This window comes from Rhea americana, unplaced genomic scaffold, assembly GCF_003343005.1.
Source record: "Rhea americana isolate MKP2758 unplaced genomic scaffold, rheAme1 scaffold_153, whole genome shotgun sequence".
NCBI classification, from domain to species: Eukaryota; Metazoa; Chordata; class Aves; order Rheiformes; family Rheidae; genus Rhea; species Rhea americana.
The window spans coordinates 1,619,314-1,633,654 of NW_028185628.1; the positions used below are offsets into that span (position 1 = coordinate 1,619,314).

A 14,341-nucleotide genomic window follows, 5' to 3' on the forward strand; every position below is an offset into this window, starting at 1 on the left:
TCTRCTTCTCATACTTCTGGTATTGTGAGCATTAGACTATGGGACGGATCCTCAGTGCAGTAAAATGCACCTATGCTGAGCCAGATATTATAGGTAATGTAAGCAAGTGGTTTACAGTTCAGATTTGGACTCTTTTGACCCTGCGGCAGCTCTGTGTAGACTGATTGTCCCTGTGTTATCACAAAGATACGATAAAACCCGCTTGTTGTATTAAGTCATAGCAAGAACTGAAATCACTTAGAAGGATCAAAGTTAAAGAAGGGTCCTTTAAGATGGCYCTCTACTTCTGTTAGGCCCCTAGTAAGGAGATCAAATCAGATTTCCACTGCTCAAAGCTATCCTTTCGACTTCTGCTTTAGTAGTCCTTATGATGACTTCCTAAGTTTTTAGGAGATAGTTGGCCAATGATGTCCTCTTAGATGAGAAATTGGCAAAAGGATTCCTTCATTTCACTGCCCTTCATACAGTGACAGTGAAATGAAGGAAGATTCCCTTGACTCTGCTGCTCTCAAAAATAAGTCAGAGATCCAAGGCAGTAATTGCTGCAGTTCCCCACTTTTACTTTTGCATGTGAAGACCAGTAGTTGAGGCAACTGTAAGACCACACAAGTATTTCCTGGCGCTGTTTATAGCAGCAATGGGAGAAAGGTTCAGAGGCCTCTTTACGTGACCACTGCTGTGAGTCAGCCACTTTAAGCAAACTAACATTTTTCCCTGTCCATTTGCAGCACAGGGATTTTAGTTTGGATTCTATCCTTGGCTTGATTTGTGCTTTGGTTAAGTTATTTGGATAGCAAATTATTACAAATATCAAATGTATATTGTTGCACAGTGATTGCTCTGAAAGCCTCGATGAATGCCAGCATGCTAAGGAGGAAAGAAGCAGCTGCTTTCTGTGGAGAATGAAGTTAATAAATTTCCTAAGTTGTTTCTGGATAGTATGGTGCAAAGTAAAATGATTTTCGAGAGTCAGACATTAACATTTAATGAGTCTATTTCTATTCTTCCAAAATGTACTAGTTCTGCTTAAACTTGGTGTTAAGTACATTTTGTTTAAAAATAGAGACTTAAGCCAACCTTTGTGATAAATTAAAGACCTTTCCCTTCCCAAAGTAATAATAGTCATTACTATTATCAAATAGTAATCATCAAATCCACCCTCTTTTCATTCTTCAGCTTGGAAAGCTTGAAAAACAGACTAAATTTGAGACATGAACTACARAGTTGGTCAGTGAATTTGAGAGTTGCTGGATTCCTGCTAACAGATGCTTTAGCAACCATAGTTGACTTGAAGTGCCAGGGTAAAGCATGAAATCTTTTAGTATCTGTAAGACTAAAAGGGCTAAAGCTTAGGGACATTTGTAGATCAAAAATCAGTGCCTTTCATCACAACAGGAATGAATGTTTAACTAAGTGCATTCCTTGGATAATACAAGTAAAAAGTTGCCTGCAACAACATATTGCTGAGTAAGCAACCATTCGCCTTCTGCTTCGGTTATATTTCTGAGACTTCTTTCCAGTATTGACCAAGTAGAATACAATGTAATTAAATCAACCTGGAATAACAGAAGCAAGCTCGGCAAGGTGTGTTTTGCAGAAATCGTAGGCTAAAAAGAAGAAAAATATTCTGGTTCTGCTGTGTACGTATTTTGAGGCAACAGAAGCTCCAGTGAGATTCTTCTTGCCTTTACCTGCAAAACTAAATAGTGAATAGTACACAAATTAGTAATTCTGGTAGCTGTTCATTCTCTCACAGTGTTTCTGGCAAATAACCAGACCAGCAATAAATCCAGTGTCTTAACACCCTGCATATGTATGAAGAGGAATGCAGAACAAGGTAAAACTTTATCTAGGACTACCCTCCCCCCAGAAGAGAAGTCTTCAGAAGTTATTTGCTATCTTTATTCTGTACCGGGTATCATGATTACTGTAATTGCAAGCAAGCAAGGAGGACAAAGAAAATCAGACGTTTCTTTTCTACAGTGAGACAAGTTTGGTCAAAAGAAGGAGGTCAAACCTGGAATGACCAGAGAAGGACCTGCTGTTTAGATAGGGGTGGAATAGCATTTGGCGTTATCTATACAGACTTCCTCTGTCACAGCTCTTGAGTGAGATTCTGCTCTGCTCTGCATCTGCAGCGTTTGTTTCTAGCGAGAGCGCGTGGGGGCAATACAGTCACTGGAACTATGTATCACCAGTACTGCTTAGAGCAACTCTGACTACTTAAAMCCTAGAATCCAGATAGTATGTGCTTGAGCTACATCCGGAATCCATGGCCAGGAGAACCGAGGCAGGCAGTAATGCACCTCATTCCTCTGCCATGGCTTYTCTGGGAGGGGAGGCCACCTGCGGAGGTTAAGAAGGAGCTGCAAAGCATTTTGGCCAGGTTTACAGTCAAGGTCATCAGGGAAGAAGGACCCACCACGGGCATGTGTTGTGTACTCAGGCTGCTGTGTATTATTTCAGACATACAGTGTAGAACCAGCCTCAGAGGCAGGGAGTGACAACACCATTGAACTTTTCCTCCAGAATCTGGGTAGCTTAACTTCTGAGGAAGAAACCTGGCACTTTTATTGGCAGTGAAATCGCTTATATGGAGAGAAGTCCATATATTAAGTTGTAATTCTGAGGCATTCAGGTAAATCTTTAAATACCATGGGCAACATTTATTTGATTTCAGAGAGTTTCAGAGGAGTTTAATTGGCCCTTGCTGACTGAAGGCAATACTGATAACTTGCACTATGCTATTTATGCAATCTGTCTGTTCCCCCCCACCACCCATATTTGCTCTTTCACACGTGATAACATCTGGAAACATCTGTGGAATTATTCAAACCTGTAAGGCCAGGGGAAGCTTGAGAAGAGAGGGAGAGGGTGCTTGTTGATTTTAGCTGATTTCTAGCCCTTTGATATGAAAACACTCAACAAGAATTGAACAGAGTCCTTAAGTCAGTGACATCACACAGGCTGCAAGAAGGAAAGGAATGGGTTTTTTTTAATTACTTTTTCAGTCCTGTATGAAGGTAAATCTGAGAAAAGCCTGTAACCTGGATGTGGGAGGAGGAAAAAAGTGTTTGGAATGGAATTCCAAATGGAATTACGTTGCCTCTTATTCAAGGCCAAGCTTTTTTCAAAATGCTCTATTGCCATTCCACCCTCCTATTCTATTTTGAATTAACATTCCCTTTCTTCACCATGTTTTGTAGAAAAGAGTAAACCAGTGTCTGTGAGAGTGAAGGCTGGAAATCAAAGTAAATAGCCTGTCCTTTGCTGAAGGATATCATTCTTCTTATTACCATGGTCTTTTAAAATTATTAATTAGGTTGTATGTGGCTTGGGAATGCTAATAGTGTATAATTCCTTCAAACATCTTTCAGACATAAGATCATATTAAGGAAGCAGTTTGTTTCTATGTGGAGAGTTCCATCACCTGAAGTCTTCAGAGAAATTAGTGTTTCATTGTATAGTACAATGTGTGTTTAAAAAAAATAAAGAAAGAAAATCACTGTTCTTTTTTGGTTTATGTCTCCAGATAGAAATAACTAATTTTAAAATAACTTTACTAGAAGTAGACAATACTTTAAGGAGACCCCTCATGAAAGCTAAAACCTCCACAAACTTTGCAAGAGAGGTGTTAGGAATTTTTGAAATAGGTATTAATTCATAACTTATTTAAAACAAAATTATATAATGATATTCAGTCCAGCTCATGAACCAGGTACTATTTGTACAATAAAGTCTTCCTTTACTTATATCTCCCTTGGGAAAAATTTAATTTTATAAATTCAGTTTATTGTGACTTAATGAGTTCCTTAATTCATTGGCCATTGAGAATCACCACCTAAAGTGTATGGGCATATGGTTTTCATCTACATCTTCATTATAGCCCTAGGTAACTTCCCCAAACCACATCCTTAACTGTTGGAAGGCATGCAGTTTCCCCAGAAGGCTCCACCTTCTCTGAAATATTTCTGCCTTTCTTTGTTTTAATCCTCAAATTCTGTAGTTTAACTGAGATTTAAATTAAGTCCGTTAATAGAACTTGGACTCCACCATTTCTTTCAGACCTTGAACCATCTTTGAGTTCATGTCTCTCTTCATCTCAACACAGGAAAAATATCCTAGTTCAAAAATCTGACATTTTCACTCACTGTGCAGCATTTCAGTGAGGTACTACCAACATTTCAATGAGTCTGCGGAATGATTTTTCCCCTACTTCAAAATATGTGCGATAGTTTCAAAGCAAAGAAAATAACAGATCCATAAAACTAGTTCTTTCTATTATATTAATTGCTTTCCATCACAATAATTTTCTGAACTCGCCAAATTATCTTGCTGATGCTACTTTAGAGTGTTCCTACATCAACAGTAAAGGTAATGGAGCACTTGGCCTGTGGCCTTCACTTCAAATGGGTTGATAGTGTAGACAGAGGATCATTTCTTGTGTGTAGTAATTTGTGCAAAAAGTCCTCTTCAGTGTTGGTGTGGTCAGATCTCTGCTTTCACCTTTGAAAAGGTTTAGGAGAGCTAGGAAAGACAGAAGACACCTCACCTCTGCTGTGAGATCTTACTGAAAGAATAGGTCGTCTTTTACGAGTATGGGGATCTTAGAGAAGATAATGCTTCTGTATTGTTGGAGGAATAAAAAATCAAATTCCAAAACCTTATTTTACTTTTTGTATAAACTCTTTATATTTGTGGCAGAGATAGGTGGACAGGYAAGTTTAAAATAAGGCAGAGATAAGAGAACTGTGTTTAAGAGTTGATATTTGGAAAGATGATACAACTTCAGATCTTAAAAAAAATTAGAAGGTGCATTTTCTAGCCTCCTGGTTGTGAAGCTGAAAAATGTGACACTAATGTGACCCTAACACAGAGATTTTTTTTTGTTTAATTGTGTGGGAAGCCCAAAAAAGTCTTTAGGTTAAAGAAGAGTATGCCAACCCAAGCATCTGATTGGGATGTTCATTCCTTCCAGCTATAAACTTTGTGTTTAGTTATGAAGAGTTTCTTCACACCATAAGGAATGGGGTGAGGATTGAATATTCACTCTCAGGGAGGTCAAAGGATGGCTCTTTTAACAGGGAATGCGAGTAAAAGATTTGTCTAACCTTAAATACTCCTTCTCCTGTTATTGTAAGTTTCAGCAGTAACTTAAAATATAGTGGCATTTCTAGCTAGAAAAGAAGGGTGCATATATTCAGATTTTCTATTTTTTCCAGGAAGTGTAGTGACTGTAGGCATAATTTAAATTGATAATGAAAATCTTGCACAGCAAGTGAGAGAAGATAAAGATAACTGAAATTTTGATTTTTGCAAAGTTAAGGGAGTTGCTATGATATAAACTTATAAAGAGGTGCCCTGGAAAAAGTAAGGGTATTTTTAATGCATTTTATTTTCATAAAATGCTATAAGAAACTTTAATAGTATATTTTAGAATGGATTTGATCTAGTTTTTGTTCTGCAAGTACATTACTTTATACTTCACTAATGCACGTTCCAGTTACATGCAGCTTGGATGGTTGTATATTTGTAGTGATAGTATTAATATTGTTGTGTCCATAATAGTCTAAGGCCATAACTGAAGAAATATTCATTGGGTAAGGTAGTGACCTTTTATTTGATTAAGTAGACTTTCATTAGACTTGGAAAAACTGTTCACCTTTTAGTTGCACAGGCCTGCATGTATTGAAGTCCTGCAGACTCAAAAAAAGCACTGAAGTGCTCAAAATATGGTCCCTTTTTTTGCCCCAACTGTATTGCTTAGTCTAATAAAAGATATTACCTTTCCTTATAAAGCATACTTTGATTAATAGTAGCAGAGAAATGCCAGTGAGTACATAAGAAAATAATAATATGATATTTGAACGGTCAGCTCAGGGTATTTTTAGCACTTCTATCCTTAGTGACCTACAAACCTATTGTTCAAATGAATTCATTGCTGTAGATGATCTCACTTGCAAAGATGAAAGCTAGGCTTGACTTGCAACACTTTTCACTGCATTTATAAAGTTAAAGTATTCATCAAATTTCCCTTCGGTATTAAAAGCAAAAACATCTGCTAAAACCATGAGCAGCTTCATGCCTGAGTTCAGCAAGAGGGGAGCCAGAAGTTGATCAGATGGGCCTTATGCTGGTCCTTTTGTCATAAATGAAAATTATTGCACAGTTTTCATGGTAAGTCATGGTATGTGATTCTTGGTATTAAGTACCCAGAACAAAAATGGAAGAGAAAATGTTTAAAACACATAAACAAATGAATAGGTTTTTTGACTGTGAAGTACCATGAAATATATCATCTAATATGCACCTGCATGTCTTAAGGCAGAATAATGGTTCAGAATATATTATTTAAAACAAGGCTTGAGCTGAAGTGTTTGTAGTTTATCTGTACTCTGTTGCTTACCATTATTTAGGGATATTGTAATACCTACAGTAGGTTTTAAGTAGCCTGGATACTGAGAGCCTTGATATYTGTAAATTAAGATACTGGTGGTTCATTACTAAATTGTTCTAATGCTATTCAGTGCAGTCTTTGATGAGCCATTTTCAATTAGACCCATCTGTGCATTCCTAATACTTCTTCCCTAAAGCGTGAACGGAACCAATCTGYTAGCATCTGCCCGCAGTGGCTCAGCTCAGCGCGCGGAGGGGGCTGCCAAGCCGGCTCGCTTTCCGCTACCTTCCTGCTTCAGGAACGGTGAGGTGGCTGTGAATTATATTCATGGCTGGCAGCAATAAAGCTAAACAAGAGAAATACCTGATCCAGCTCTTTGTAATGCACAGGGAAGTTATTCAATTATTTGAAAAGCATTGTTAAAAGAGAAGGAAAGAAAGAAAAAAAGGGATCATGTGTGGGGCAAGTGTTGGCAAAATAAGATGAAATATCTCATAAAACTGATAGCCTACAAGGCAGCAAAAGAGTTTAGCAAGGGAAAAAAAGTGCAAAAAAAATTGGCTGTTTTCCTTTTTCACATTGTATTTTCACAGACCACGTGGGCAAAACTGTCCTACTTTGGCAGACAGACATCATCACCAAGTTTGCAACACATTTCAGATTCAGGAAATTCTGGATTGTTTTAAGCCACTCTGTTAACAGTTCTCCCCAAAGCAATAGGAAAAGTAGACCCAAAATGTTCAGAAGACTCTGGGAAGAACTGCAAAGAAAAGCTCTGAAATATAATCTTTTCTTTACATTTCTTAGTAACAAGCATTATTAATTTAGTTTTTTCAAAGTAGTTTACTGCCATTGCAGTTTGAAATTAGGCTATATATGATGTTCTAATGTGTTGCTGAAGTGTTATTTTCAGTCTTTATTTGCACAGCATGAGAAATAGGAAGTCACTGGAGAGCAGTACGTGTTTTCTTAAATTCCTTTAGTCCATTTCAGTAATCTGTCAGAAGCTTCAGAACGCTACCCAGACAAGTTACTGCTTGCTAACACTCCTAAACCTCTGATGAGGAGAAAGTTACTGCAGAAGTGTGGGAAAATGAAAAATCTGAACCTCTGTCATCTTCATGAAGGAAAGAAGCCTAATATGAAGCTACTGCAAATCCACAGATTTTGAGGTCATATTTTCTTGGGGGGTGGGGGTAGGAAGAGGGACAAGCAGTGCTGATTTATATTGAACAAGAATCTTGCCTTGAAAGTTTAATGCTAAGAAAAGAAAGCACCTATACAGTAGAACACTTTTGCCAATGTGTGCAGCTAAAGTCGAATACAGTTCCCCAGCTCCAGTCAAAGCCGATATAAATCATTATAGCTTGCTCGATCCCTGCCCTAGTTGAGGTTTTAACTTTCCTATCATGAGTTGAAAGAGTTTTAATGGCACATGTCTCCTTACCCTTATGCTCTGAGAAAACATTCCAGAAAGCACATAATGCAACATTCACAGTCTCCAAGCTGTCATTTGCATCTCCTCTGTTTAACAGAAGGGAGAAAACTATAGTAATCTGAAAGACCTGGGGGTGCTGTTCAAATTGGTTAAAGTGTTTTGAATAGCAGGAGTTACCTTAGCTTCTAGATCTTAATGGATTACATATGCCCATTAGATTAAAACTAACCTACAGTTGTTGAAATTTAGATGTCTATATGTGATAAAGCTATTGTGTTTGCCCCTATGGAGAGGAAGAATTAATGCTGGTTTTCGGCTGAAGAAGGCATCTGTGCACAGGCTGGCAGTAGAGTAACACTGTTGTCTTTGCAGATGAAAGAGGTTTTAGTTGGGGGGGGGGGTTCCCCCTCTTGTCTAAAGGAGGAAAGATAGCTAGGTTTAGAGAGAGATTCTGGATGACTTCACCTAGAAATTCTCCTCTTCGTCAAAGGCACGTAGTTAGCTCTATTTTACACCTGCTCTGTATGCTCTCAAATTTCTGACCTGCTTGCAATGCTTACTGCTTCTTTGCTGTACAAATCACTAGAGGTTAATTAGACTTTTTCCTCTCACTATTGCAATGGTATAGATGTGCCTTAGTGATGTAAATCATGGACAAGCATTCATTAGACTCAGATAAAAAATACCTATGTGACAGTGCTATCCTGCTTAAAATGCTGGCAATACTAAAAATAATGGCACTGTGCACAAACAAATGGATAAATACCCCCCTCCCCCGAAAAAAAAAGCTTAAGAATACCTATATTCCTGTAATATCTTGGCTAAGACAAGCTTGAAACATAACTACTAATGTCTTATTCTCAAAAAAGTGATCATTGAGGTTCTCAAAATTTGTCTTCAAAAGGTCTTCTAAGACCCTGTGCAGGCTTAACTCCTCATCAGTATGTGCTGCACCTTGTCCATGCCTGTTGGATTCAAGCTGGAGCTACTGTTACCAATTTAAAGGAAGGTAGAGGGTAGAGTGCTTGACCAGACAACCTTCGTCCTCCTGGATGCTGGAGGCATCAAATTCAATTCCAGTTTTCTTTCACTGAAACCTGATCTGCCTCTGGTAAGTTTTGCTCCCTGCTCTTTATATGTCAGCACAGCATTAGTATGGGTTGGATGGTATATATTATGGGGCATACTGTTGCAATGAAAATATCTTTACATTGAATGAAAAGAGAAATTACAAAACTATTTCTACTTCAGAACAGATTTTTTTGTTTTCTGAAGGAAGGTGACTGTAAACACTTTGGTCTTAGACTCCACTGACAAAAGTGCTCGAGTTGATCAAAATGTTCTCATTTGTTGCAGATCTGGGGAGACCAGAGACTAGACTGGTAAAATCATGCCATATTCAACTAATAGCTGGAACTGCTTGTTTTTTTCTTCTAAGTTATTTTTCTCTAAAATCACTGAGTGGTGGTGCCATGGAGGCTGAAGAATTCAAGTGTGGAACAGCAATGTTGCAAAAATGGAAATTGCCATGTATTTTTTATGGCAAAAGTCTTTTCAGAAAGAAAATCCTCCCTGGCAAAGATTTGAAGGTGCCACTTACCTGAAAGTTCCCAAAACAGCTCCCCCCTGGCAGGGTGACATAACTCACGAACGGGGGGCCCAGGGAGCTCAGCGACTCATACACCACGGTGCCTTCGCTCGGAAATGTGGCTTTCTGCTTCTGCTTGCTCTCCCAGAACTCCTGCAATATTGCTACGACATTCACTGTTAAAGATATGAAAAAGATGAACAAGGATGAACAGTACAGGCCTTTGATCTTGACTTACTGTTTTCTGTGTTGAACAAGAAATGCAGACAGATGAGTTGGGAGCTTGATACATTAAGTCATCACCAGCATTAAAACTCCTATAATTGTCACAAGAACAGACTGAGGACCACCTGGGATTAAAGGCTGCTGTTGATCGCCCATTGCAGGTTAGTAATGCTGTCCTTCTCAGTTGATGTGTTGGAGCCCTAATTCAATAGCTGGAGATAGAGCAACTCACCTTCAAATAAGGAGAAAATGTTACATTCTAATTTCCCTTTACCCATTCTGAAAAGAATCATATCTACCCTGAACAAGTGGCTGAATTCCAATATGAACCTTAATGCAAACCTTGGGGCACAAAGTGCTGTATAGTATGGCAGCCATAGTTGCAGGCTAATGTGAAAATAGGAATATGGAAATCACAAACTCAGCTGACATCATGACTGTTGCCTTGGTGTTCTGAAGTTTTGAACTTTGGGGTGGAGTTTCCTAAATAGGTATTTTGTTTGGACTCGGAAGGGATTTAGTGTTTATCAAGACACCTTTTGTAAAGCCGTTTGTGTTGTATCTTAGATCTAATGTTTTTCTAGGAAATAAGTACCAAAGTAATAGCACGATACAGATGCTCTTTTTACCTTTGTCAAAACTGTTGCCATTATTTACCTTAGAGCTTGCCAGAAATACCAGTCTCCCCCAAAGAGTAACTGTGTTGGACATTCACCATTAAAATACTTGCTGTTGTTAGTAGTATTCTCTTACTTAAAATTTAGAAGATGGGAAATAAAGACTTTACTCTGAAGCTTGCGGCGTGGTGTGAATTAGCCCTAGACAACAGTGTGGATTGTTCAGAGTATTGATACAAGTACAGTATCGTAATGCTATCAGGGCTTTAACTGTTTGGGTAGGGATCAGTGGGATTTGGAGGATGTGTGAGAGTAAAGATCATTTCCCTCACTAGCCCTTCCCTTTCCACAGTCAAGCTGAACGTGTTAATGGGGAGAGATGGGAAAAGGGATCCATCTTCCAGCAGCTTCGTCCTGGTGGTAGCACGTGCATGGAGCATCGTCCTGTTCCCTGCAGCATGGGCCACGTGCTCTCCAGGTATTGCCTTCTCCTCAATCTCTATTTAATCCTGCTCCACTGGTCTTGTGTGCGATGCAGCTTTTCTTGGGCAGGGAGAGGGTAGGGTCAGGGAGCGTGACTGGCACTAACCACTGCTTCTTGCGTGTGCTCAAACAGTGAGGACGAGCAAGCAGTGTGGTCCGAGCTCTGGGGAAGCGAGGGAGAAGGTGACAGTGTTTGCAATATGCTGCTCTCTGCTACGCGGAGGCTGCAGTGGTGTTGGCACCTACCAATTCTGGCATTTGAGTGTTTGAGGCTGCACAACTGTCATGACCTTAAAATATTGTGCTGAATGAAAGTATTTCTAACAGGAAACATACTGGGATAAACATCTGTCAGGGTGCAGCAGAGCTTTAAGAAAGACTCTTACCGCAGAGATTGACTGCTGCTTTTCTAAGTTACAGTTTATTCCCTCTTGAGACTGTCAAAGCTTATTACCTGAAGGATCTCTTCTACCTACTGCTCATCTCTGAAATTCAGTGCTTGGCAATCTAGAAAAATTAAGCGATTATCTGGAATTGATGACCCAGTTTTTACACTCGAGAAGCACAATTACTCTCCTATTAGGAATTATGAGTAATAATGAACATGAGGGGAGAAAAATTGGACTTTTAGCTGGGTAACTCCTAACTAAATAATACACATAAGGTAATGCAGCTTGACAAAAGAGTATTTCAGAAACCAGTTCTCTCTGAGAGTTTCTCTCTGATGTAAATGCCTGAGTGTCTTTTATTAGACCTTCTGCTCCACAGAGCACTCACATATGTGTTAGGTAACAATCCAGTCTAAAACCTATTAAGTAAAAGCTGAAAATAGGCATAAATTTTATGACTGTCAAATAGCCAAGCTTTAAACTTGACAATTCAATAGAAGCTGCTACTTCAATAGAGAAATGGTATTGATGAAATTCAGGTCTGTATTGAAAAGGCACAACCAGGGCAAAAAGAAGTCAGCTTGAAATAGATCAAAATAAAACTGAGCAACACTAAGAACGCCATGGGTTTAAGATGGTGCCATAAAGCACTTCGGCCTTTAAAATAGTTGTTTCAAACAGTCAAAGTGTCTGCACTGTCACAGTGCAGTCATTAAAAGCAATAATCCAGTATCTGCAAGAACACCAAGCACAATGGTTTAAGTAACCTACAGTACTTTCAGCRGCCTTATGATTTAATCTGTATTAATGTACAGATTAAAACATCTTTTGTTTAAAAAACACGTGAATTGATCTGAGCCACATCATCAGGTTAATATTCTGCAGCTGATGAAGTGCCGCAGTTGCCTGCTCTACTGAAACCACTGAGTGTTTTAGCAACATCCAGGCCTCAGTTTGTAAAGAAGCAGAAAGAAGTCCTGGGACTTGGATTTTGTTGGGGCAAGGGAGAAGGAGAACTACCCACAAACGYGGAGATTTTGGTTATTAAGAGAAAATGATAGTAGGCCATACAACAAACACCCAGTATTAAAACCGTTCAATTCCAACAATAGCAACAGCTAACCTTCTAAAATAGTTTGTGTATGAGATCCTTGTTTCTCATTTTTCTTTAGTTATATAGCAATTGAAAGAGTTCAGCATGTAAAATGTCTGKTTTTTATTTCCATTCTTGTTCAAGAGTACTCTTGAAAGGTAGTTCAGCATTTGGACAGCCTGCCTTTCTCTGCTTGGCTGGAGCTCCTGTTGCTCTACAAACTAATATTTGCAAGAATTTTTAAGTGCTCCAAAGAGCTCTCAAAAGAGAGAGTGTCGACACCTCTCCTTTTGGTGAAATCCTTAAAAGTGCTTTTGGCTGTCACAACCTATACAGCCAAAGACATATTTTAMCAAGAGACAGCTAAGCTGTGAGTAGCCACTACAAGTTAAACTAGTATGAGAAACAGTTTAAAAGTAGCTGAGCTGATACTCATGTTTGGATTAGAATTGCTGGCTGTGAAGTGGGCTTCATATGCGAAGGAAGCCTGATGCTCCAGCTGGCTGTCTCTGTAAAAGCTGTGGAAATCTACCTTTTTTAGAAGAGGCTGATTTTGTACAGAAGTGGATGAGGCACATCCATAAAACCTAGCTTAACTGTGAGGATGGTAACATCCATCTAGGAAGTATTTGGCGGTAACGTTTTAAGATACTGCAGCAATTTTTGCTGTGATTTTTCAACCCCAGCCAAAGTTAGCACCTCAAAAGGCTGATGTACGCAAAATTGTACCGGGTTAACTAATGGCAGAACTGAAACTGTTGCCAGTGTTAGTTTTCAGTTAAGCCAAATAATGTTACATGAGAATCCCTTTATGTTGATTTTAATTTGACTTACAGCAGTTTAGCATGTATCAGTAAGCTCATTGTCCTGAGGTTAAAATAGCATAGCACTTTTAAATAGCTTAACTAACTAAATTAATATAAACTAAACTAGTAGAAGGTCTGTATATAAATTTGCCTTAAGTGCTTCATCCTCAAGTGTTCATATGTTAAACATGTTATGAATCCTGAGTATTGTCCACTAAAAAAATCAATTTAATTTTATAAAAATGTATGCTTGACAACTATTAATTTAAATATTTTCATTATAATGTATATTTGTAGTAATTTAAGAAGACATGAAAGATTAGCTCAGTTGGTTGGAGCATGGTGTTGCTAATGCCAAGGCTGCAGGTTCAATCCCTGTATAGGCTACACTGGTGGTTGGAGTAGATGATCTCCAGAGATCCCTTCCAACCCTACCATTCTATGATTTTATATCCAAGAATACACCACTTAAATCTATGTTTTCAGGTCTGCAGCTACTTAATTACTTATCCTGAGACACTACCATGATTGCTTATGTTTTATTAAGATCTCTCAATATTCATTTGTCCTATAAGAATTGCGTTCTTTAGTTTCATTTTTAAACATGCCAGGTGGAAGGTTGTTTGGTCAGATGCCACATGTTAGTATTTTGCATCCAGCTGGTTTGCAGTGGAATACTGCAGTGCACTGGTCCTGAGGATTTTGAGAAGTCAGTAGTCATATGTAAATGAAACAGCAAGATTTGCTTTTACTCGAGAGGTTTAACAGTGAGTAAATACAGCATTAAAATTTACTTCTCATTTTGAAAGGCCACTCTCTTCTAAACGCTTTTTGTATTTTGGAAGATGTCTATAAAATAGAGCTTTTAAAATAATGACTGTAGTATTTATATGAATTGATAAGTACTTTTCTTAAGAATTTCATTATCTGCTCTTTAAAAATTCTTGTTCAATATATTGTGGGTTGCAGAATTCAGTCAACTATATTGGTTTTATTGAAGTCCTCCGTGAACCTCAGCCAGATAATACTTTATCCAAATACTGCATATGTGCTCCCTCCCTAGCTATCCTGACTTTTTAAGTTAGAGGTTTATAGTAGTGCAGGTATGATCAGGTTCTAGGGCAAGAATTTCATACATCCTTTTTCCTTAATTTTTTTCCATCTGTGAGTGTTAAGGGTTTCACCATAGTCTGTTTGATATTGGTTGTAATGTCTAGTTATGAGATGGGAAGATTGTCTTTCAATGTAGATGTCTCTACTTTGTTTTTTAATCAGCTGGAAAAGCATCCCAGAGGCCCAGGAGTT

At 38.4% G+C, this 14,341-nt stretch overlaps 1 protein-coding gene and 1 long non-coding RNA gene across 2 annotated transcripts in view; one reads left to right on the forward strand and one right to left on the reverse strand.

Annotated features, from left to right (window-relative positions):
• Positions 1-14,341, forward strand: part of LOC146598789 (uncharacterized) — a 34,788-nt gene that overhangs the window by 16,112 nt on the left and 4,335 nt on the right. The window contains exons 4-6 of the long non-coding RNA XR_014895206.1: positions 8,740-8,946; positions 9,192-9,809; positions 10,618-10,743. This is a non-coding gene — a long non-coding RNA (uncharacterized LOC146598789). The remainder of the gene's footprint in view (positions 1-8,739; positions 8,947-9,191; positions 9,810-10,617; positions 10,744-14,341) is intronic.
• Positions 1-14,341, reverse strand: part of LIX1 (limb and CNS expressed 1) — a 37,442-nt gene that overhangs the window by 14,724 nt on the left and 8,377 nt on the right. The window contains exon 2 of the mRNA XM_085299754.1: positions 9,436-9,599. Within this exon, the coding sequence (XP_085155880.1) occupies positions 9,436-9,599 (164 nt within the window). The remainder of the gene's footprint in view (positions 1-9,435; positions 9,600-14,341) is intronic.